Source organism: Phymastichus coffea, unplaced genomic scaffold (assembly GCF_024137745.1).
Source record: "Phymastichus coffea isolate CEN01 unplaced genomic scaffold, Cenicafe_Pcof_1.1 PCOF00031, whole genome shotgun sequence".
Classification (NCBI taxonomy): domain Eukaryota; kingdom Metazoa; phylum Arthropoda; class Insecta; order Hymenoptera; family Eulophidae; genus Phymastichus; species Phymastichus coffea.
Window position 1 is genome coordinate 2182598 of NW_026706842.1, and position 24991 is coordinate 2207588.

Sequence of the window (24991 nt, forward strand, 5' to 3'; positions counted from 1 at the left end):
TTGATTCCATCCATTAATATAATAGTTGCAAATAAGAATAGCCAGTTATTGGATCCAATAAACTTTAGTGTTAAGTAAGTGATTAAACATGATCGATTAAATTATGAAGTAAACAACACTTTGGAAATTGACATTCTCTGCTATTCGTAACAATCAGAATTTTTATAATGTAAGACATTTTTACTAGGAGCCCTGCAATTTCGATTCGGGAAATGATCTTAGAAAGGGCGTCCACTTTGATATCAAATAATTAGAAAACAAATATAGAATTGCATTCTAATCTCGTTATTTAGTTATTATGGTTATGTAAAAGATATTAAAGATAACTTTCAGTACATTTACATCATAATTAGAACTTACATGATAATGAGTAATGATTGACATTTTCCTTGATTGTCGATAACTATTAAATTACTAATATGTTAATAAAAGATATTTTTATGAAATAACATAATAACTACGAGAAACTACAAAAAAAAAAATATCAATAAAGCTGTGTAAAAAAACGCGCCGCGAACATATTTTTTTAGTATTTAATTTTCGCGTCGTCTCACACGGACGGATGATTGCATGCCTAAGTAAATTATAAAAAATATCTTGAAAGAGAGCTTCAAAATGTTTGTGCACAGAATATTTAGCTATTCTTGCCTCTGAGGGTTAGCATTATGTCTTTAGCAATAGATCATGTCAAGGTTATAAAGAGAATACATGTCTAACAATAAACACTTGAGACCTCGTAGACCTCGTAGACCTTCGCCTCTACGCCTGCACACACATCCAAAGAAACATTTCGACATCCACTTTCACGGCGGTGTGAACAAATCTTATTAAAACGTTTGTAAAATGACGCTCGGCTTTGAAAACACGATGACTGCTTTCTATGCGTCCTCTTCAAATATTTTTCGCGATTAAGGAAATGATATCGGAAGTAAAAATATTAGGCCAACGAACGGAGAAACTTGAGCGTTTTTCTCGCGCCTGACAAAGGGATGAAGATCGATTTGCTTGTTCAACAAGAAGCTTATCATCATCTAACCGCAAAGGCGTTTTTTCAGTAACGTCAAACTGTCGAGTGCCAGTACAGCAAAAAGTAGGCGATTGACAGAGAGCACATTAATGATTTGCAGACTTTTAGATATGCTTTCTCACTGCTGATCGCCTCAGTAAACATTGCCAGGCAAAATAAACAGCCACCTCTGTAGCAGAGAAATAACTTGAGACATATAGTACAATGAATTGGAAAATAGCGCTAAAATGTACGTGCGACTGAACTTTGCAAAGCTTCCGAGAGATAGAATAAATAACGCGTGTGGCACATTATCGCAAAATTTGTGGCCCGAAGATGCAGTGAGAATTTAGAAGGCAGAAAACAGGAGGGATTCTCTTTGTTTCTCTCCGGATCGACTTCCTTGTTTTCGTGGCTGCTGGCTTGGCGGTCGATGCGATTTCCCGTGACGATGCCTCGCAAGTTCCCATTCACGTTGCAGCTGTCCCGCGAGAAAGTACGCGCCGGCTACACGGGCGGACACATATATGCGAATACATGCGCGTGCGTTGTGTGCGTTCCGAGTACACCAAAAATCGTTGCTGTCTCTGCGCGACCTGTAAGCCAGAACACACACAGCGCTGTACGTCTTGACTTATCGCCCATATGTGTGTGAAAGGCAATCGCGCTCGAACCTTCCTGGTTTCCTGTTTTCCAGCACTCGTCTACGTGTTACCAAACACACGTTGAGCCAACTAAAGATGTCTTTTGCATACACAGCTGTACTCATGCATCCTCACACTCGCTAGTTCGCACTCGAAAGAAATGTCTTTGCTTTTTTGAAAGTCGGATCGACTGGGAGCTTACGTGATTCCGCTCAGTTTGTGTATGAGGTCAGTAACATTTTTTGATAACGCTTGTTTAGAATTCGCGAAACACGTCCGTTTTTTTATATTTGCCATTTCTTACTGGTTACTCATAAGCTTGAATAAAACAACCAGATGATGAGTAGGAAACCGATATGATAATTCATCGGACTTTTTATTTTATTATCAAGCTAAGCAAATATTTTAATTAAAGAGCAATAGTTCTTATCGTCAGAATCGAAATGTCCTTAACTTAATAAGAATTCTTAATTGGAGAATTATTTTTTGCTGTGACCTTACGTAGAATGCCTTTCCAGTATTCCAATTCTGAAAAATCCAAGATACCTGTAATTCACACACGATGATGCGGCACGTATCAGCGTCAAGCCCATTGAATGCCTCGACAATAGGAGTCGCTTTTCTCTTCGCGTGCACGAGCTCCATTTGCACTTCTACAGCGCCAATCAGTTTTTGGATGCGCGCGTATGTCACGCGATTTCTTTTTATTTCGTTTGGTGTTTATAGTTTGGAGATCGTTCCCGTTTTGATTTTTCAACTTGTCGTCGACAAAAATTGAACTAGTTTGCGAATTTTAAACAAGCGTTAATAGTACTTTTTGAGTGGACACTTGCAATCGATTTATCAATTGTTTCGAGCATAGCATAATGAGCGACCGTGCTTTTTGCTGGAGGCCCGTTCCCATAGAATCTCGCAGCGAAATAGTATAGCGCAGGAAAAGCTAAAATCCCACGACAATATACATCAGCCCCGTGTATCGATAACAAATCCACTTTACTAGTGATTCCACCTGTATGAAATACCGGACGATTATTTGAAGGGCATGCATTCCCGTTGATTGTGATTCCAACATCAATTATGCCACTGATATTGATATTTTCATCCTAAAGTTATTAAAATCAACGTCGGTTAGCAATATTGTTTATACAGTTTTCTTCTTCCCGAAGAAGAACAAACATTTTATTTACATTCGTATATATGTGTATTTGAATTTATTGATTTAAAAAATACAAAGTTCATGGATTGTTCCATCTACATTTGTGATTGCCTAAAGAGGTAAACAAGTTACCTGTACATAAAGGCTGGATACATAAACAAAACTTACAGACTACGGATATCAAACTATATTAGAATATATATATATATATATATATATATATATATATATATATATATATATATATATATATATATATATATAATTACATATATTAAAATTTCTAACATTTTTATAATAAATTCTTGTTTACTAATCAGGTTTTATCTCACTTATTTATATTCAGCAGTATTGTACTGCTGTTATAAGCAAACTCACATTCTTATAATTGCACATCTTATCTCTATATGTTCACCAGAATCTGATGAGCATTTGTTTGGCGGTACAAAAGTTCCCTGTAGGTGCTTTCATTTTTCCTGCAAATACGATTCTTTCAATTTTTTTATATCTTAACAAACTTTAAATCCGTTATCTACTGCTTCAAATTTGTAAGTATGGTCTAAACGTAATAGTAAAGATCCATTCTTATCTATCACATTAACCTTTGCTCCGAGGTAAATTAACCATTGTACTGATTCGAAATTTTGTAAACCAACGCAATAAAAGTGCTTTCGAATTCCGGGAAATCTTTTTGGACTCATTTTCCGATATTCATATTTTTAGTTCTACATTGTAGTAAACCGAGAAAATAGATTTTATTATGCTACTAGCATCCGCTAATAATTTCATTATTCTATTTGTATTCGTCAAATAATCCACTTTGATTTTTTCAAAAACTGTTCTACATTCAGTTTGTGGTAGACTAATTTTTATATGAAAATGTCATTGTAACTTTCTGAGGAGAGGATACCTTTAATGGAAGGCTCTACTGTGCTTCTTCATTACCGTAAAATCAAACGACATATCCGTACATATGACGTTAACTCAAATTAGGAAAATGAAGAAGAATGCTTGAATTTTACAGATCAAAAGGGTAGTTTCCAAGGTTCACAGCCATGTGTGCATAAAAATATAGTCGCTTATAGCGATATATGGTTGACGATTTACCTGTAGTACAATCATTTATAAATCGAGTTAATAATATAATATCGATCTCATATACATTTATAAACTTCTGCGGAAAGTCGATTAATTTTATCTTAATCTTCTCCGATTAGAAATAATTTTATTTAGAATTCAAACAAATTGTGAAGTTGCTGGCTGGATTGTCGTCTAAGAACACGGGGTAAGGGAGCTATAAAAACTGTTTTCTACATTTTATTGAGAAGCAGAAAATGCGAACTAAAGGCATATGGATATATGAAAATCGTCGTAATGCCTTTCAAGGTTCTGTTAAAGAAAGAGTTTAAAAATACATTTTTTAAAATCATTATAGATATACATTGAAAAATATAGGCAGTCCTAATAAAAACGATTTCTTCACAGATAATAGAGTCAAATGTGTACTTATGCAATGTTTAGCATCTGCTAATGACTTGTGAACTCTTGCGCGTTTCTTTGACAATATGACAGTTTTTTATGGGATAACAAAATGGAAGACATGAAAAGTCTGTGCACAAATGTTTTATGTAATTGAGGCTTTGTGAAAAGTTCCACATAAAAAAAAGAAATCAGGTAAGATTATCACATGATCTAGAGAAGAACCACATTCACAAAGTGGCGTTGAATAAACAAAAGAAATCTTTCCCGGAAAAGTTCTGCGGAAAGATAGTTCTAAACTATGTGATAAAAATCGATGCGCATGCGTAGCTGCGTTCACGAAAGTGTTTGCGAAATTCGCGGGTCAATATTTTCAGGCAAAGCGAAATATACGAATTTCAAAAGGCCGCGAAACTAATGAAAATTTAATGAGCCGATGTAGTCCAAAGCGAGGAGAACGTGAAAAGAGCTCTCTTTCTGCCGATGAAAGAGAAAAAGACGAGGAAAAAAGGAGGGATTTGTTCGGCAACAGGCGGTCCTTTCGAAAAGAGTAAAAGCAACGGACTGGAGTGCGTGTACGACGGTCGAATGACGAGTGCGCAGAGAGCTCTGGTATCAACTGGCTGCTCTAATGACCTACTCCTACACATAGTAGCCAGAAGCAGGCGGGCAGGCAGGCAGGCAGGCAGGCAGGCAGGCAGCAGCGACGAAGCCAACAGCGAGGAGCGAACGAGGGAGCGAGCGACCGAGCGAGCGAGCGGCAGGAGAGATCGTCGAGAGGCAGTTGCGCGCACACGGGGGCCTCGTCAGTCCTCGGCGACCGGTTCCGAGGTCCGGGTCCTTTCGGCTTTGGCTGCCGATGCCAGCGACGCCGCTTTAACGTGAGCCATGAAACGCTCGTTTGACCGCCAGCCGGTGAGTTTATTTCTGACTATTCATTGATCTGTTTGTCCGAGTCTTCGCGAGAGCGTTCGTCGAACGACTCTTGCCCCAGTGCTCAATGATCCTTCGTTATTCGCGAGGGTGGTTCAGCACTCCGTACGAGGTTGTTGACCCGCCGGCTGTGATACAGTTTGATACGTGCGAGAGCTGTAGACGCAGCGGCATCGCGACCCTTTCTTTGTTGCTGCGGAATCGAGGTCAACGCGTATCGTTCACTATCTTTAGATTTTTATATTCAAGCGACTTACCCGCTTGATAATAAGAATCATTGTATTAATTCCAATGCCGTATCGCAAGGTCCAACCATGCATCTCTTTTTGCTTTAACATTTCCGTTCGCTGGGCTCATTGTCACATATCATACTCTTATAAACGTGCACCGTTAACAATTGGTGTCGAGCAAACCTAATAAACTGTACACTTTGAAAATGTGGGTATACGTTGAACACTCGATGAAGGTCACTCCCGTCGGGAGCTCACGAATGAAGAATATATAGTAAAGTCACCCTGCAAATGCACGATAAGATCGAGCTGAGCGTGACTCATGATCAAGGTTTGGGGAGAGCCATTTATGCTTTTTGTGCGGTACGACGTTGCCGCATTGATCCTCCAGCAAATTGCAATTTCTTTGTTTCTTCTCCACTTGTTCTCCTACGTGAAATATCAAAACTCACTGATTAATTATTTGAACGCTTCTCTATATTAATTTCGAAAAAAACGAACTTTTCTATAATTTTCGTATACCTTGCAGCGATTGGGCATTCGGTTAATACAAATTGTGTTAGACAAAAAATTATATAAAACAAGTACACTATAAACGTCGTTTTTCAATATGTATTGTGTGATAACATTATAACTTGCACTGCATCAATAATATTTTAGACATTGAATCAATACTGCTAATAAAAAGGACTCGATCAAATTAATTATTTTCATTTTAATCGACGATAATAATGTTACTTTGGCTATTTCATTTTCGACTTATTACTCCTTATATTATTTCAAAATAACAGTGTTTGTATATTTTTCATATTATTAGATAAGTCACTTAAATTTTTACATAATTTATTACTTTGTTTAAAATGTATAAGCACCACATTATCAATCATCGTAAACGAAATGTGTTTTTTTTATCAAGTATATACTAATGCACATGGAACATAAGATTATCTGTGTTCATTACTTTTTTTTGATTGATACCGGCTTGTATTCTAGAGACAACTCAAGGAATTTTCTTTCTCAACTTTCATTTTATTTACAACGCTACATTGTCATGTTATCATGACAGTACCGCTATTTCCCGAGAGTACTGAAGCATCAAGCCTTTCATTTAAACATGGGAAAATAAAATCATTCGGCTGGGAAGTAAAATAGACTGGGACCAATCAATTTCATTAACTTTCTAATCGATGTCATTCGCTATAACAAGCTCGTTATTCCGCTTGTCAATTGAGCGATGAGCATCTTTCCTTTTTATCAATTTCATCCTTTCGTTTTGTCCTAGGCGTAGTACTTGGACTTTCATGCATCGCTTGATTTCGTTTCACAAGATTTTTTTCCTTACCTGTGTGACTTCATTTTCCCGTGCAATTCTGCTGTTGTTGTCTTTTTCATTGAGAGTTTCGTAACGAAATTATTTGCCGTGCGACTTACCATTATTTGCGTTACGCAATGAATTTATAATAACAATGACGGAACTGATAATGTAAACGACGGAAGTCACTCTAATAGCATACAATTGTAAATCTATTTTCCACGTTTGACTCGCACAAAGTTCCGTTAGATAAAAGAGTGAAACCTAAAAAGAATTTTTTCAATTTCTCCTATTCTTTCACATAGAAAATTTAATATTTAGAAACACTGAATAAACACTGAATAATCGGAATATTTCTTGTAGAAGCTCCTCTAAGTTTAGATACATTGACTATAATTAACAGTTTATTAAGATTTCTTGATTCTCGCTCCGCCGAAACTTTCAAGTGTCCTTTTATTTTAACACCGCGATACTTGCATTTTCCAAGAATCTTACTAATGCCAATTAAAGATAACATAAAAATCATCAAAGTAGATTAGCTGATCTCTCTTCAAATCGTCTATCTGTAAAAGTATAACAACATTTTTAAAGAAATAACTGGCAATTTATTTGCTGAAAAGTTTAGATACTTTCGATAAGAAAAATGCATTTAGAAAGTCAATAAAACTTTACGTACGTTATGTTTTTTATATCGCGCGCGAGTACCAAGAAAAAACTCTGAAATTAGAAAAAAAATATTGTGAAAAAAATTGAAACTTAAAATGACTAGTGTTTAAATTTGCGTGGAAAGAGTAATAAAGCCACGTAAAACTGAAAAAAGAAAAAGGCTAGCGCGGTCAGGAAGTAAGAAGAAACGGGATGTGTGGCATGAAGTCAATGTAGTTGGTTGGGTCATTACAACAATAGCAAGGTCCTTGCCACTGTCTACCATTCGAATGCTTCTCCTTACACATTCAAATAAGAGCTTCTCGTGGCTGATTTATACCATGATCAGTATGAATTATTCAGCGAGTAAAGCCGTATAGATGCGTGTATATATGTAGCACCTACAAGTGCCACGTGACTTTTTAGAGCACCGGAACTTTACTACGGCGCATCCGTTTCTGACCCATTTTTCATGCTTCCTGGCACGAATTTACATCAAGGTTCACCGAAATTTCAATCACAAATTACATTCCACAGCTACAATAGGTCAGGGATGCGTCTTTTGGTTCTATTGTATTGCGAACTTTCATTATGTCTCGCACTTATTCCATATCAAGAGCTCGTTCATCGAATGCGTCTAATTTATTCTAAACAGATAAACATTTAATTGAAACTAATTAAACTCCGCCTAAACTTCGATACACGTCACGTCTTTCTTTTTATAAATTTAATTTTGACCATTTATTTTTGTTTTACAGGGCGTTGCCATAATCGGGCGACAAATATGTTTTTACATAGCCTGCGCATTGGGCGTAGTCGGCAATTTCTTAATCGCAGATGTATCAGCACACGGAAGACTGATCGAGCCACCGTCCAGAGCGTCGATGTGGAGGTATGGTTTCGATACGCCACCCGATTACAATGACCATGAGTCGTACTGCGGTGGCTTCACCAGACAGTGGCAGAGTAACAAAGGAAAATGCGGAATTTGCGGCGATGCTTGGGATTTGAAGCCGGTAAATGAGCTTACAATTAATATTACATATGTACAAAGAAACTAGATGTATATTGCGATACTAATTGATTTTTGTCGTTTTAAATAACTACAGTTTTTAATTAATCGATGAAGTCAATTCACAGAAACAAATGAATCGGTTGTGAATTAAGCAGTACAATTACCTTTTTATAACCAATGGCTTTGATTCATTTTGATGTATACTGTTGATTGTAGAAAATTATACGTTATTGATTCCGCCGGTTTTATTTGTTTTTTTTATGAATTATGGCCAACAGTGAGAAATCCCATGAACCATCCAATGGTCTCTGGGCGACAAAGTGCCGCTGATTATACGACTCTTTACTCCGTATACTATAAATCATGCGTGATTCAGACATGTTTTTTGTTTCGTGCATTTGGTATTATATTTTATGTATAGCGCGTATCACCATTGGCATTTATAAAAATGATTCGTGTGAGTGTAGCCGTGAATATGTTTAATATATATGTTTAATTGCAAAAATGAATGAGTACGTGTATATATTTTAGCCAAGACCACACGAAACTCGAGGTAAATACGGCAACGGGGTGATCGTGCGGCGATACAGGACGGGTTCGGTGATCCCCGTGCGCGTGGAATTGACGGCCAACCATCACGGCTACTTTGAGTTCCGTACCTGCCCGATGACCTACCGGGACCAAGAGGTCACGCAGGACTGTCTCGACAGATACGTGCTCAGCGGCGAGAACGGCACGGTACGCTATTATCCCGGCGAGGGTAACCGAGTGTTCGAGGCCTACTACAAGTTGCCGGATGCTCTCACCTGCAAGCAGTGCGTCTTTCAATGGAGATACATCGCCGGTAATAATTGGGGAGACTGCGGCGATGGACACGGTAAATATCCTCCTTGAATGTACGCCTAAGATAATAGCAGTCGCTAGCCATGCGCGTTAGGCAACGACCTATGCGGACATGGCTTTTGTGCAACGCATAGAATTGAAATTCTGACAGAGTGCGTGGTCACATCGACACACTGATAGAGAGAGTGTTATTATTAAATACTTGAAATGCGTCCGCGGCGGCGATCCACGTTGCGTCATCAGAAGGCAATGCAAGTTACGACGACGCGACAAGACGAGCTACATAGTTGACCCACGCTCGACATTGTGCAATCGATCAAGTCACCTTCCTAAAGTTTTACGACTCCGGTTGCCACGCTGCATCGTCTTTTGCTTAAGAACTCTTTCGTTTTTTACTTACTGCTGTACGCAAACAGAGCTTCCTTCTACCGCTGAAAACTTCTTTTAACTAATCATCGTAAAGCTCCGGAAAAGTTATTCTACGAGGAACAGGGATGCAGTGATTCTTTGAAGACAAAAACATTTGATTATACTTTGTGAAAAGTTTTCTCGGACAAACGTATAGCCATATAAAGTTTGCTTGTTACTTTGTCTCCTAATTTCGTACTGATAGCTCGAAATGGCGTTATTTTTATACGACTACCAATTGCCGAATTGATTTACAGGTGCTGTAGGTTGCGGGCCGCAAGAGGAATTTCGGGCGTGTGCCGACATAGCGATAGGCAACGAAGAGGCAACACTACCGCCTCGACCGCGTCCGCCTCGACCGACGAGCCCGTCCACTTCTGCAGTGCCGACGTCGTCGACCGAGCCAAGCGACTACTTGCCAGAGTACACTGGACCTGCTTGGTGGTTCAACTTCATCATCGCTGGTACGTGCCTGTTGGTCGTACTCGCTGTCATGGCATTGATTTATACCTACTACTATCACGCCGGCCGAGCCAAGAAGTGGCTCATGACGAGGAGAATTATAAGCTCCGAGCAGCCGCCACCTGTAGCCCCGCCGAGGCTCAAGAAGTTCAACTCGCCTAATCAAATGCAAATCTAAAGGGCTAGATCTTCCTATATTCAATTTTACACTTTTTTACTATAAAGCCCTTCGAACGGTCCAAATACGAACTGACACTCAACTAAAGAACCTGTCGTTTAGATAATCAAGTTTCAGCTAGTTTGGTTGTAACAAATATTTGTGCATTTTTTAATTGACTTATTCAACGTTCAAATTATCGTACTGCATCTCTGTACGTGTATATATATACGACTGAAGTTAATATAAATACGTATTTATTTTTTAGAAAAAAAGTTGCTTTATTTCATGCATATCTTGTATATTATTCACGCTATTAGATTGTAGCTCTACATTCTTTTTTTACAGTGAATATCGCTACATATGTACATACATACAAACTCTATTATAGAATAGTATTTCTTATTTAAAATTTTTACGTTTAAGATCATCTTAAATCTTAAAATCTTAAAAAGAATAAATCGTGTATCTTAATCAAAATTAGTTGTAACAAAAATTAACTTATAATTTCAAAATAAATAAAATTAAAAATGTTTTATAAAAAGTAATAATTACAAGTTCTATTTGAATCCTTTACTCAATATTCAGTAATTTTTTAAGATTTTAAGTTATTTTACTTAACATACTGATACTTGTATAAAACTTGTAAATATATTTCTCTTTTATTTTTTGTTAAGAAGCATATTTCGGAAATCGGCATTACTCAATGGTTGTGCAACTCCATTTCCAGATACACCCTCAGTTTTTGTGTTTTTCAAAACCGTTCGAGGTATTAATGATAAAACAGTTTTAGGATTTCCAAAAGTTGATCTACTGGTTATAGTACCACCAAGAGATTTTGTCAAATGCGATTCATCTTCGCTAGAGGTTCGGTTTCGCCGCGGAGGCTGACTTATAGCTACACTTATTTCTTTGCTATCTATAGTTTTTCCATCAGTTTCAATCAGAGCCTTTGCTGTACTTTGTTCATCTTCAAATTCTATGTAAGCCAAGCCTTTGGAATGTCCATTGCGGTAAGTTACAATTCTTACATCTTTAAGATTACCAAAAACCTTGAACACTTCTTCTAACGTTTCCTTTGTTGTATTTGGAGAAAGTCCTACAGAAAAATATTTTATAAATATTAAAGGTCATAATTGGTACTCACAGATGTATAATTTTGCAACAATACCTTTGACAAATAATTTATTTTTTTCTAATTCAGTCTTATATTTGAAAATTGTCTTTCTCGATGTTTTATTTGGATCACATCGTGAAATAAACATTGGCCTATTTTTTATTCGCGTTCTGTCCAGGGTAAGTGCTTTTTCGACTGCTTCCTGTGAACAAATAATAAAGCAATTACTATTTAACTTTGAAATTGTTGTATAATTTTTCGTAAATAATCAGCTTACTGGACAACTTAATTGAACGTAACAAAATCCTTTGTTACGTCCTTTATAATCTTTGATCATTTTAAACAGTGTAATAGGACCAACTGATTCTAAAGCTTCTTTAACTTCTTCCTCTGTAGTATCATAATCTAAATTACTGACGAATATTGTAATATTGTCATCTACTTCCGGCAAATTATGCGCTTCTTCTTCCATTTTTTCATCATTGTCTTCTTCATAACCTGGAGGAGGTGCTACTTTCGATTTTGTTGTGTTATTGGAAATTTTATGGAATGATTCGGCTTTATTTGCATGGGAATCTATTTTTTGTGCTGATTTAGATGACTCCATTTTTGCGACTTTGCTTTTAGCTTCTAAATTTTTCCATCTACCTTCATGAAGTTTTCTCTTATTGGTTGATTTTTTACCCAAAGAAACGTTTTCTTTGACATTTTCAAATTGTTGTGCCTTATTCCTTTCTTCTGCAACTTTACAAAGTTTTTCTTTTATTTTTAACTCACATTGTTCCATTTGCTCCAATGTTCCTTCATCACGTTCAAAATTTATCCAAGCATTCGTTATACTCTCTGGCCAATCTTTTACCGACGTTAAAGCTTTTTGGAAAAGCTTTCTTAAATGCTTTGTATCACCATAGCATCTGAAATTCAAAAAGGATACATTTATTTATAACTAAAAAAATTATATATTAGATATTCGTAATTATCATGATAATTTACTTTTCTAATGAGATATATTCCAACCAACTAGCTGCGAAATCTGAAAGACCCTGAGACATAATATCAGCCCAAAGTGATCGCGCCTTTTCCATATTATTTGCATAAATAGCTTCAGTTCTGGCCCAAAATTGAAGAATATCGCAATTGCGATCTCCATCAAAACCAAAAGTTGCTAAATGATCACATGCTCTATTAAATGCACTTCTTAAAATTTCTAATTGTTTTTCTTTTTCCTTTGAACCTTCATCTATTCTTCGACGCAAGTACTCAAGATATGTAAGCCAAAGACATTTATACTCTTCTGCAGTTGAAAAACCAACTTCAAGTGCATTTTCAATTAACTTTTGCATCTCATACAATGATTTTTGTTTCTTTTCATAGAAACGCATCCAGTTTTGCCAAATCTGAACAGACCATGGAACATTTCTTACTGCTCTGCTATATAGTTTCTCAGTAATTTCATCTATTTTTATATTATTTTGAACATAATTTGTATAATCAATCCACAAAGTTGGCTCCAGACTTATATCTGCTATGGCACGTTCATAAAGTATAGTGACACGTCCTGGATCACCAATTTGCTTCTCTTTAATTAAATAAGCTTTATAAGCATCAAGTTGTTCACTTTTATTTTGGGAAATTTCTATCTTTTCTTCAAAAGGTTTACGTATAGCTAATTGTTCCAGAGCTTTTTTATACACATTCTTTATTATACTTTCATCTTCTGTGCATTTAGAGCCTTCTGTGCTACGCCACATCTCATACTCTTCAAAAGTTTTCTCCATACCAATAAGTGGGCAAGCTAACTGACGGCGATATAGTTTGCCTATACGATTTACTTGATCTTTCTGTTCAGAGTCATCTGGCTCCATCTTCAATGAATAAAAAATTTAACGTTAAAAGTATTAAACATTGTAGAAATACAAAGGTTAATATAAAAGCACTTTACCATTAACATTCTAATATTTTCAAATTCCCTAAACACATCCCAAATCAAAGATCCTTTCATAACATGTAGTCCAGCTGCAGTTAGTGCTCGTTCAAAAAGATGTCTGATTTTTTCAATCATTTCCTTTTCAGTACCTAATCCCATGCTAAATTGTAAGTATTCTAACCATATTTCAACAGCTGTAATCAAAAGTTTGGATAATGTTCATTACTGTTACATATGTATTCATAAAAAATATAAATATCATTGTGTACATTTTACAACTTATAATCAGTCTTTACTACTGCCTTATACAAGATACTCACACAAGTAGTCATGAGTAGCCCTTTCACAAAGCTCTGTAATAGATATTTTCTGTTCTAGTGTTACAGCGACTTTCATTTCATCTCTTAGCCATGAAAGCCAGATTTCGGGTGAAAGAGGATATTTAGCGCTCATATTTTCTCGGGCGATTCTTAGTCGATCCAATTCTCCCATTTTATGAAGTGTGCCAATAAGTTGGACGTGAGTTTCATAATCATAAGGATTTTGAGCAAGAACAGATTCGAGACGTTTTATTTCGGCTTCTGCGGCTTGATCTTGGGCATCCTCGTCATCATTATCATCACTGTCACCTTCATTGTCGTTACCTATAGCATCCTTCGACTTTTCAAATTCATCTCCAGATTCGCTTTCAAAATTTACCTCATCATCAATTTTTTCACCACATCCCATATCCTCATCGTTAGACGACTCTTCGAGTAACTTTCTTTCTTGTTCTTCCTCGTCGTTTGGATTACTCATATCCATTTCTTCTGCCATTTTCGTGCAACCAATTTGATTTTTACAACATTTATGAATACGAAGAATCTATAGGTGGAAAGAATAGTAATAGTTAATTTTCATCATTATATTTCCATTGGCTTAATTTTTTGGATGGGAGTATGAAACTTACCGGATGTACAAATGATCAGGTTATGGCCGTTTGTTGTGAGAGAAAACCACTTTCTCAACTTTTCTGGCGCTTTCGGATTGCGCATGTGCAATATACAGAGCGCGCTACTTAAATTAAAAATCTCGTTGTTTTTGAGCACTAGTGCGAGTACTAGACAACAAAGTTAACAGATATTTTTCTTGCTATCTAAATTATTTTGTGATAGTTAGATAGTTTTGTATGATAAGGTAGTATATTAGTGGTTCAAAAATTATTTTGTTTAAATATTATAAATTAAAATTTACTGATCTACTTATCATTTTATAGTTTCGTATACTTTCAGTACTTTTTCTAATAAATACCAAAAATCATATTTTTAAAAATTTTAAAGAAAAATTTAAATATTTTTAGTCACACTAAAATTGTCATTGTAATATATTTTCCAACTTAAATTATTATCCACAAATTTGTTCATAAAAATAATTATACAATATAATTATATGTATAATTATTTTTATTAGCAATTTTATGGATAATAATTCATTATCTTACAAAAAACAATATTAGAATTTGTTTTCAATTACAAATTTTGCACAAGTTATTTATGAATTTAATGAAATTATCAATATATTACGACGGCAGAAACGATTCTTCGTATTTACAAATGCAGTAAAAATTCAAACCTACAATGACAAAATTAGACCACTTGGTTAAAAAAAGACAGGATTTCACCTGATTTTATCGATTCAACATTTATATGTTATATTATTTTAGTTATAAATTATTGAGTCAAAACAACATAATCTATTAAAAAATGTTCTACGCCTGTGTCGATTTTGAACGAGGTCGTTCGCTTTTATGGTTTAAGTTGCTGATCATGCAAATATGATACTGACGTCGCGTATTTTAGAAATAATAAAACATATTTCTCAGTAAGTCATTGCATACTAAGTAGTTGGCACCGCAACTTTTCCTTCCTGTACTTCGCACTGTCATTTAAGATTAATATTATGTGTATTTTGTAAAATTAATTGTTTAAGCCACATAATATATTTGATAATTATTGAACTTTATCAAGAATAAACATAAATATTTTATATTTTATACGTTCAGCAGATTCACAGAAAAAACGCCCTAAATATAAAACGTACTTCAAAGCAGGTTATGATAAAAGAAAATCGTTAAAACGAATGAATAAAAGAAAGCATCTGACATCGGTAAGTCAAAAACTGAATTCATGAATGAACGGCAAATTGCTTAGCTATGCACAATCGATGTTTTGGTATAATTAACAAAATAAACAGTTGAACAATAATTTTTTCTAGTATTTTTAATTAATTTTTCAACAAAAATCATAATCTCTATGAATACGAATGTAATTATGATATATGTATTCTAAATAATCTTACTATTTTTAGCTAAGCCGTAAAGGATGTCCACATTATTGTTTTTACGATTACAAGTACGAAAATAGACCTGAATTTCAAAATGAATTCATTTTCAAACGTAAATAATAAATAACCAAGTGTTCATCGTACCAAGAAGCTATTTTATTTTTAAGGGTTGCAAAGCTGGTATTAAATATTATTATAAATTACGACATACTTTTTTTATTTCATTGCATACGAAACAATGTTTGATTTCAGCTATTGTGAGGGGAAAATGTATTATGTATTTTACGGAATTGGAATATTTTTAACGACATATCAACTTATTTCTATTGTCGAATGCCAATGTCCAGAATATTTTCGATACTTTCGTAATGAATCAAATTTCGAAATTATGGGCATCGTAGAAATACCTTATCCTCCGCAGGGAGTGCCTTTGCATCTACGGGTTATTTTAAGTGTAGCTACAGTATTACCTACCGTAAGTACGATATATATATATATACTTTTAATTTTTCCTTTAAATTTACAATTACCTTCATCACTTTAATACGTCTGCGATCAAATAAAACTGATAATATTGACTTGGAGATAGAAATACAATAAAAGCTGTAGTAAATAAATGTAAATTATAGTTGATAATTTAAACTTGTTATTTCTAAGACAATGCAAATAATAAACAGAATGGCTAATTAAAAAAACTGAAAGAGGCAATTTCACTTTTTCAGAAATACGTCGGTCGAATAGAATTGGCAAAATCAAAAGAAGAGTCAATAACATCTATTTTGCATGGTACATCTCTATACTATCGTATATATTTCCCTGTTCGACATCCGATTCCAGTGGTTATGAGTATTGTTCTCAATTCTTATCAATACTGTACGGGACCACCAGGTAAACATTGCTATCTGTCGAAATTTCACTTGCTGCCATCAAAACGCTACGAATTAAATAATAAATTAAAGCATTCGAGCGAAAATAATTGAAACATGTTTTAAGACGTGCTTTGAATTTGATTTCGTTGTTGCGTGCGTAATTCTGGATTAACTGTTGTTTCCGGTTCACAGCAATGGGAGCTATCGTTACAAATATCATGTTGGAGCATGTGCTTTACCCAGCCAGAGTAGTTATACCTCTTACCGATCAGTTACTGAACATCATTTCAAATCACACAACTCTTGCTTTGACAACTTCCTCAAGTCTCGATACTAGTACGGAAAAGCACACAACGACAACAAATCCAATTGAAAGACAAACAATAGTAGTGCCTAATGATTTCTCTTTAGTTCGCCCAGCTAAATACAAACCCGCCGACTTGTCGTGCGGCTTAACAAGCGAATCAAATCCGTTGAATCCAAGTGCTGAGTCAACTGAACCTATTATTTGGCCCTGGCTCACGGCAATTTTCGTTCTGAGAAACGAGTTAGATTTTCAATGCTCGGGTAATCTCATTTCCAGACAGCATGTTTTAACGAGTAAGCGTTATTTATTTGCTAATTCTACATTTTAACAAAAGTTATGCTGTCAATGGTTGCGCTTTGTGTTGTTGGATTTACAATGTTTACTCATCTTTTTTTTTTTAAGCCGCACGCTGTCTAAAGGATGGTGAGAATGACGTTTCTCCAGACATGATGCAAGTATCGCTAGGTCGCACCAATTTATGGAATTGGAAAGAACCTGGATCGATCAATGTCGGGGTAGCGGAGTACAAGAAACATCCACACTTTCAAGATACTGAAAGTTCTGATCATGACTTAGCCATTGTTAAATTAATAAAGCCTATCAACGTTACCCGAAGCATACGTCCCATATGTCTGTGGATGGAAATACCTGATCTGGATAATATAATTGGCAAACCTGCTTATGCTATTGGATGGGAAAGTAGTATCAGCAATAAGCTTGAATTATTGGAACCTAAGAAAGTAAAAATGCCCGTAGTCGCACAGGTAAATTTCACTATTGAGCATTTATAATATCCTAGTTGTAACAAGGCTGTCTCAAGTTAATTAAACATTTTTATAAAACATTTCAGAGACAATGCCTGCAAAGCAACGATAGATTTAGAAAAATTATTTCAAGTCGAACTTTCTGTGCTGGTAAACGAGACGGAATTGACTCTTGTCTTCTTAGTAATGGTAGCGGATTGGTCATGTTTCATGCTCGTTATCAGCGCTATCATCTGAGAGGGATGATTTCTTTGACATTGGCCGATTTCCAATTATACTTTTGTGAATCTGAAGATTACGTAGTGTTTGTTGATATCGCTAAATATCTGCCGTGGATACGACGGGAAATTGCACTTTAATGTTGTCAAATTTTATTAAAGATATTATTATATTTAACGTTATATTTAAAACGACTTTCTCGTTTATCGAAATTTACTTGCGTATATTTGCACAAATTATAGTTGCTGTACAAGTCGAATTTATTGCGCTAGCTCTAAAACGCAATATTATCGACGTCTTACTATATGTTTATTTTAGAAATCACACGATTGAAAAGTTGCCATATGATAAATTCAATATGTATTTCAGATGAATTTGAAGTGATTTTATAAAAATTCGATGAAATAGTAACAAACATAATAAATTTTTTCGAAAAATTCATTTTCGATAATCTAAATCTAATAGACTATAACTATTAAAAATCAGTCTTTAATTTTTCTTGGCTTCTATACGACTTTTAGAAATAGCTGACAATTGACTATTAATATCTACTTTATCAAGTTTTTATTAAGTATACACGTTTAAAAAAATAATATTATGCAATCAATTAAAACAACGAAGATTTTAAAACTAGATTTATTTTATTGTCCCATTAATGCAGCATATCTAAATTAATTTGACTTTATATCCATATCTTTTCATATAATTTATATATCACGACTAAATATAAAATATATAAGCTTTTACTCTTGAAAAATACATACAACCTACGAGGTTTGAGTCGTATCGGGTTGGAAACGTTGTTTTGCAATTGCCCCTAAAACAATTTCCGCACTGAAGACACCTATAATAAAAGGTAAGCTGAATTAGTCATATTTTATAGTATTTAACTAAGCTTTAAGATGTAGAGCTAACTGTTTCAGACTTAAACTAGATGAGTAAATAGTGCTTTGATGAGTCTTGCCTTGAAAAATCATGGAGGCGTTTCAAAGTTACTCTTTATCATCACAAAAGCAGCGTGGATTTAATAACATTTGTTAAAAAAAGAAATACTTACTAATTTCTGCTCGAAGGATATCGCTAAGGAGATGCAAATCGCTCTCTATCGTTATAATGATATAGTCTAATTTTCCGTTGTTCATTTCTTGGATTTGTGCAAGTGATCGTCTCGTTTTTTCTGTTATACCACCAGCACTTTCTATAATTTCAGCCATAGCCGACGGAGATGGTATTACACTAGGTGTCACGTAAAACGTCTTACCCTGTCAAGCACAATTAGTTTGTTAATAAAGCATATGAAATTAATAACATTTTAAACTAAAAACTAAGATACCTTGAGTAAAGTGTCTCTGTTAGGACAAGCCAATGCTTTTTCAATATTGCAGTTGAAATTTTTTTCGAATTCAGGATCACTTAGTACATATAAAGTTTCGTCGACAAATGTATTGTTTGTTGAGCAGTCAAGAAGCCACTGAAGACTTACGATATATTTACATCTAGATAGGCAGCACAGAAATTTTACCGTTCGTAATGGAGAATTCATAATTAAATGCGTAGCATCTCTCCAGCTTGCAGCAAGTGCACCTCCTAATTCTCGTATACGCTATAAATACAGTCATCCCAATTAATTTTTAATTATTTGGAAATAATTATAAGAATAGAATTACAACTTATGTTCACCTTGGCATGTTTTTTAGGATTAATACCAGAAAACAAAATTCTCGGTTGTTTATCAGGAGTTGGAGGATTAGGATTACTTATTACAATCGGTTCATCGAGACCTAGCAAGTGCGGGTCTTTATTCACTGTTGGTCCATCTAATTTTGGCTTCTTATACTTTCTTATGGCATTCGGCCCTTGACTAACTTGTTTTACTTTATCATAAGATTCTTGCGTAACATTTATGGGCATTTTCCACGCAGCTGGAAAAATTTACAAAACTTATAAGTGCATGTATTCAAACAGTTCATACTATATAAGATAAAATCATTTCAACCAACCCATTAGATGAGGAACAAGTGAATAATCTAATCTAAATGGATTTCCTAAACTAAATTGCTGATACTTTGGTGCATCAATTTGATGAAGTGCAGTCATTTGACCACATAGTAAATCGGTTAGCCATTGGGCATTAACCACGCTTATTAACCATTCTCGCGCTCTTTTATATTTTGGACCATCAGGTCTGAAATAGGTGAGAAAATTGTAAGTGGTATTAATTATCTAACGTGTTAAAATTATTAGTTGAATTTCAAATAGAAATAAGATCGATTTACCTCCTACAAACCAGTACCGTATTATGTCGAGAAAAGTATTTTGTAAATTTGGCGCCAATAGCTTCCAACATAAACTTTACTTTTGCACGCTCTTCCCCTTCGAATCCTGATATTGATATGATATGCTTGCCACAGGGTTGATCAGTCAAACTAAAAGGCGTAGGAAAATGGAGAGCGTGCCATGGCGGAAGTACTTGTTGCTTGTTAACTACATCAGATAGCCAGTGGGCACTCACGCAACGTTTGTTTTCTCGCAGTGCCTGGACGACAATCGGATGCTTTTGCGTGATTGCCAGGACATGTGTCGCTCTTGGGCAATACTGAGGTTCTATCTCACCTCCGTGTTTCTCAACCACTTGCTTCCATATAGCTACTTCTTCGGGGCTGCGCTCGTCGTATTCGACGATTACGAAAATACAACCAAGTAAGAATAAGTCGGGCGGAACTGTTAAAAATTCGATTAGTTAAATATTGTTTAAATAACATAGAAATTATTTAATTAATACTGTACTAACGTTTCAAGTTAGGATTGTGACCATAAAATTGAGCTTTTGGTTGTGGTACGGCATTTGGTGGACCTTGTAACTTAACCGGTCCTCCTGGAGGTGCCCCATTCGTGATGTTTCCCAGCGTTCTTCTTTGATATGCAGCTAAAAGTTGAGGATCTTGCGAAGGTGGCGGAGGTGGCCTATGTTGAGCAGTCATCAGTCGTAATTGACTGGCTGCACTTCCTTCTGCAGTTCCACTTTGTAATCTATTCGTTAACATATTCGCCAACGCTGTTTTCGTTTTGGCGTTTACGACTAATTGCTGATCTGCTGGTATTTGAGGGTTACTAGGTATAGCTGTGAGTGATGGATCTTGCTGGATAAGTTGTTGCTGTTGCTGCTGTTGTTGCTGCTGTTGCTGTTGTTGCATTTGCTGCAACTGCATGCGTGCCATTTGTTGCTTTTGTAGCTGTAGTTGCGCAAGTTGTTGTTGAGTCAATGGTTGTCCTTGCTGGAACTGTTGGGCTTGAACTACTGTTGAACTTTGTACCGCTTGTCCAGCTTGAACAACTACTTGGTTGCCCGAGTTTATAGGTGCTAAAGCAGGAGGTTGAACAATTTGGTGTATCTGAGCAGGTTTTTGAGCTACTGCACCGGCGACCTGAACAATCCATGTATTCATAAACATTTTTTTACATTGTACGATGAACGTTACTAATATAAAATTAGTGTAATATAAAACATTCAACATTTTAAAAGTATTAATTATTCAATGATTGATTAATTAATTGCTTAGAATATAAAATTTATAAAATTTATGTTTGATATTGATAAAAGATAAAGTTTTGCGACCTTTAGTAATATGATGTATTGTAAGTATTGTAAGTAAATTGTAAGTAATATGACGAAAAAAAATTATTTTTATGCCTTAACATATTAAAATTACCTGAGGATTTATTAACTGAGGTCTAGGCTGCGAAACCCATTGAATACCTCCAGGTTGACCAGGTTTTCCAGGATTTCGTATGAGAATCTGTGGTCCTGGAACTCCTGGCTGTTGTGTTTGACGTTGAATATGACGCTGGAATAGAATTTTTTGTTTTTGTATTTTCTGTATAAACTGTGCTCGTTGCTGGGGATCTAATTGTTGTAACTGTTGGTGAGTCTGTTCATCTAATTGAATTAAATGTCTCGGAGCTTGAGGAGGTTGCTGTGCCCACTGGACGCCTGGCCTTGGTTGTCCAACTAATTGTTGCTGCTGCTGTTGCTGTTGCTGCTGTCTCAGCTGCATTTGATATTGTTGTTGTTGCCATTGTGGTCCTCTTTGAACCATAAAACTTTGCTGATTTGGATTTATGATTTGCGTAGGTGACTGTTGTAGCTGACCTTCACGAATAACAAACTGTTGAGAACTTTGAGGTGCTGACTGCTGTAACTGCTGTGAAATTTGCTGAATTTGTTGTTGTTTTTGTATCAAAAGCATTTGCTCTGGCGTCAACTGTGGTTGTTTTTGAACTGGAGACTGTTGCTGTTGCATACCTAATTGTTGTGATTGCTGATTTAGATTTACTTGCTGCGATAATAATTGCTGTTTCTGCTGAAGCACAAGTTGCTGTGAGGGCAATTGTTGAGGTATCATTTGTTGCTGTGTCCCTAATTGTTGTTGTGATGCCATTTGTTGTTGAGGTAATATTTGCTGTTGGACAATTTGTTGCTGTTGTCCAATGTGTTGCTGTAATATTTGTTGTTGAGCAGTCATTTGCTGTTGCGGAACTATTTGCTGTTGTGGAGTCATCTGCTGTTGTGGAGCGATTTGCTGTTGCGGAATCATTTGTTGCTGTGATATCATTGGTTGTTGAGACAAAATTTGTTGAGGCTGCATTTGTTGTTGAGATATCATTTGCGGTTGGGAAATCATCTGTTGTTGCGCTATCAGCTGCTGCTGTTGTTGCTGTTGCTGAACAATTGGCTGTTGAGACACTAATTGTGGGGATGACAGTTGTGGTTGTGTGTTCAATTGAGCTTGTGTGGTCAATTGCTGTTGATTATTAATTTGTTGTGGAGTATTAAGTTGTTGCTGTGAGGATATTTGATGCTGCAACAATTGGGTATTCATCTGTTGCTGTTGTTGAGGAACTATTCCTTGCGGACCAATGGCTTGTTGATTCAATTGTGATTGCTGTGACATTTGAAGTAACTCTTGTTGATTTAGTAACTGTTGAGATTGATGTAAATTTTGGGAATTCATTGACTGTGATGTTGTAATTTCTTGTTGCTGTGATGGGGATTTCATAGCTAACATATTTGGAGTTTGATTTCCAGGTGAATTCCACCCACTTTGTTGTATGGTATTTGGAGTAGAAGGAATGGATGTAGTTGGTGAAGCAGCTGCACTTGTTGAAGCAGATGGCCATTGGAAATGTTGCTGTTGATTTTGCTGTTGTTGTAATTGTTGTTGTAAAGATTGTTGTTGCAAAGGCTGTTGCTGTGATATAGTTTGTAGTGATTGTTGTTGTGTTGAAATTTGCTGCTGTTGCTGCGTTTGAAGTTGCTGTATTTGTTGCTGTTGCTGCTGTGTTTGAAGCTGCTGTTGTTGCTGTGTCTGGGGTTGCTGCTGTATCTGTTGTTGAATTTGGATCTGCTGTTGCTGTACCTGTTTCTGCGTTTGAAGTTGTTGTTGTTGTACTAATTGTTGTGTTTGAAGCTGCTGCTGTTGCTGCATCTGTTGCTGTGTTTGGAACTGCCGTTGCACTTGTTGCTGTGTTTGGAGCTGTTGCTGTGTTTGGAGCTGTTGTTGCTGCACCTGTTGCTGTGTTTGAAGCTGCTGATGTTGAATCTGTTGTGCTTGAAGCTGCTGTTGATGTATTTGTTGCTGAGAATGAAGCTGCTGTTGTTGGCTTTGTGATTGTTGTGATTGTGCTTGCTGCGGCATTTGATTTTGTATTAATGACTGCTGTTGTGATTGCTGCTGTACACTTTGTTCTGAAACATTTACATGAGTCATGCTTTGGGTATTTGTAGAAAGAAATGCAGATGAAGTTGCCACTATATTTTGACTTAGCAAAACAGATTGGGATGTTATTGGTTGAGGCTTGGATTGGTTCCATGGCATTCTTTGTTTCAATTGCTCCAGCATAGCTTTTGTACGATCTTGTTTTTCTTGAGAATTACTATTTTCAATATTTTCATCCATAAATCCTGTAATCAGAGCTGTTGAACTATTAGGTGATGGATAGGCTAACAATTTAGGATGATATTCTGATTCATCTACAATATTTCCTTTCTTGATACATTCTATAACCCAGTCAGGAGTTACAATACGCATCTGGTGTCTTGAAGCTGTTTCATATTTGGTCCCACTAGTTTTAGTAACTATAAGATGAGTGCAAGAGCTATCTAAGCGTAATTGGCATTTGCCTCCTTGTAAAGTTATCATGCCCCATAAAGCTTTACTATCAGCTCGACTTACTTGAGAAATACATACTTTTACATTGGAAAACAACTGATTTTCTTCTGGAGAAAAATAGTGTGTTCTAGAAAATAATCATGTCAAAGAAAAATATTTTAAACACACATTTTTTTTGGCATTGAATAAAGTACAACTAAAAATTAACAAAGAAAATATACACATCAAAATTATATAAGGAGTCTAGATTTGTAACATTTGTGTTTATATGTGTGAGTAAAAGGATACGGAAGTAGTTTCTTGCATTTTACAGAATATATTATCCAATCTTGTGTGACAGCTGGAACTTCATAAAGATCTTTTGCTACAGAAATATCATTTTCCAGTGCTTCATTTCCAGCAATAAGGTGAGTAACATAATCACTGAAATAATTTGACCGTTCTGCTCCTCCATCTTGTAGGAAATTGAGGATCTAAAATAAAAGAGCTTGTTAAAATATATTCAAATTTGTGTATATGTATTTTTCATAAAGTTGCTCAATACACCTCATACTGAAAACATTACTAACTTTTCTTTCAAGAACACTTTAATTTATGAACTATAGATATGAAACAAATGAAAATGAGCGGGAAACAAAAGAGAGCAATGAAGATATTATAGCGTAATATATTTTATTAAACCTTTGGATCGCCTTCCCCGCTGACATAGTATTTGACTTTTGCAAAAAGTGTGCCGTCTAGTTTAAGATCTTCAATGCCGGCTCGAATATCACCCATTACGTACGGTATAAGCTACGTTTAACGCTTGTCCATGTAAAATAAATGTTCAAATGACGTTTAAAATTTTTATGAAATATACATTTGCAATAAGGTGTATGGTAACTCCCGCGCTAGTGCGGTCAATGGTCACTTTGTTATTCCGAACGAGTTGTGTTTAGCTATATATGCTAATTTTGAGGTTATACGCTCATGAATAAATTGAATAGGTTAGGTATCAAAGTTTTTA

At 35.6% G+C, this 24991-nt stretch overlaps 4 protein-coding genes across 4 annotated transcripts; 2 read left to right on the top strand and 2 right to left on the bottom strand.

Annotated features, from left to right (window-relative positions):
- Nucleotides 1-4965: 4965 nt before the first annotated feature.
- LOC131663260 (uncharacterized) lies at nt 4966-10323 on the top strand. The gene is made up of 4 exons (XM_058933565.1): nt 4966-5200; nt 8164-8421; nt 8952-9297; nt 9929-10323. Exons 1-4 carry the CDS (start codon nt 5174-5176, stop codon nt 10309-10311), a joined length of 1014 nt encoding a protein of 337 aa, XP_058789548.1. The 5' UTR covers nt 4966-5173; the 3' UTR covers nt 10312-10323.
- A 55-nt stretch (nt 10324-10378) lies between these two features.
- On the top strand, nt 10379-18080 carry LOC131663259 (serine protease gd-like). Its single transcript, XM_058933563.1, has 8 exons — nt 10379-10504; nt 15376-15479; nt 15681-15836; nt 15909-16131; nt 16379-16544; nt 16718-17125; nt 17235-17596; nt 17683-18080. The coding sequence occupies exons 4-8, from the start codon at nt 15925-15927 to the stop codon at nt 17953-17955; spliced, it is 1416 nt and encodes a 471-aa protein (XP_058789546.1). The 5' UTR covers nt 10379-10504; nt 15376-15479; nt 15681-15836; nt 15909-15924; the 3' UTR covers nt 17956-18080.
- LOC131663258 (squamous cell carcinoma antigen recognized by T-cells 3-like) lies at nt 10927-14212 on the bottom strand. The gene is made up of 6 exons (XM_058933562.1): nt 13655-14212; nt 13350-13528; nt 12401-13272; nt 11685-12321; nt 11462-11609; nt 10927-11389 (listed from the first exon to the last, which is right to left on the bottom strand). Exons 1-6 carry the CDS (start codon nt 14148-14150, stop codon nt 10953-10955), a joined length of 2769 nt encoding a protein of 922 aa, XP_058789545.1. The 5' UTR covers nt 14151-14212; the 3' UTR covers nt 10927-10952.
- A 361-nt stretch (nt 18081-18441) lies between the features above and the next one.
- LOC131663069 (PAX-interacting protein 1-like) lies at nt 18442-24918 on the bottom strand. Its single transcript, XM_058933154.1, has 10 exons — nt 24667-24918; nt 24274-24458; nt 21526-24112; nt 20607-21240; nt 20092-20536; nt 19816-20000; nt 19496-19737; nt 19149-19418; nt 18873-19077; nt 18442-18659 (listed from the first exon to the last, which is right to left on the bottom strand). The coding sequence occupies exons 1-10, from the start codon at nt 24760-24762 to the stop codon at nt 18583-18585; spliced, it is 4926 nt and encodes a 1641-aa protein (XP_058789137.1). The 5' UTR covers nt 24763-24918; the 3' UTR covers nt 18442-18582.
- Nucleotides 24919-24991: the final 73 nt, after the last annotated feature.

Excerpts from the sequence above, each read along its gene's own strand:
- LOC131663260 (XM_058933565.1), top strand. The coding sequence starts at position 5,174 with ATGAAACGCTCGTTTGACCGCCAGCCG. Across the intron at positions 5,201-8,163 it reads GCTCGTTTGACCGCCAGCCG|GGCGTTGCCATAATCGGGCG; the intron begins GTGAGTTTATTT and ends TTTGTTTTACAG. Across the intron at positions 8,422-8,951 it reads ATGCTTGGGATTTGAAGCCG|CCAAGACCACACGAAACTCG; the intron begins GTAAATGAGCTT and ends TATATATTTTAG.
- LOC131663258 (XM_058933562.1), bottom strand. The coding sequence starts at position 14,150 with ATGGCAGAAGAAATGGATATGAGTAATCCAAACGACGAGGAAGAACAA. Across the intron at positions 13,529-13,654 it reads GGCTACTCATGACTACTTGT|CTGTTGAAATATGGTTAGAA; the intron begins GTGAGTATCTTG and ends TTTTGATTACAG. Across the intron at positions 12,322-12,400 it reads GAATATATCTCATTAGAAAA|ATGCTATGGTGATACAAAGC; the intron begins GTAAATTATCAT and ends TTTGAATTTCAG.
- LOC131663259 (XM_058933563.1), top strand. The coding sequence starts at position 15,925 with ATGTATTATGTATTTTACGGAATTGGAATATTTTTAACGACATATCAA. Across the intron at positions 16,132-16,378 it reads TAGCTACAGTATTACCTACC|AAATACGTCGGTCGAATAGA; the intron begins GTAAGTACGATA and ends TCACTTTTTCAG. Across the intron at positions 17,126-17,234 it reads CAGACAGCATGTTTTAACGA|CCGCACGCTGTCTAAAGGAT; the intron begins GTAAGCGTTATT and ends TTTTTTTTTAAG.
- LOC131663069 (XM_058933154.1), bottom strand. The coding sequence starts at position 24,762 with ATGGGTGATATTCGAGCCGGCATTGAAGATCTTAAACTAGACGGCACA. Across the intron at positions 24,459-24,666 it reads GCGGGGAAGGCGATCCAAAG|ATCCTCAATTTCCTACAAGA; the intron begins GTTTAATAAAAT and ends CTTTTATTTTAG. Across the intron at positions 20,537-20,606 it reads TCACAATCCTAACTTGAAAC|TTCCGCCCGACTTATTCTTA; the intron begins GTTAGTACAGTA and ends AATTTTTAACAG.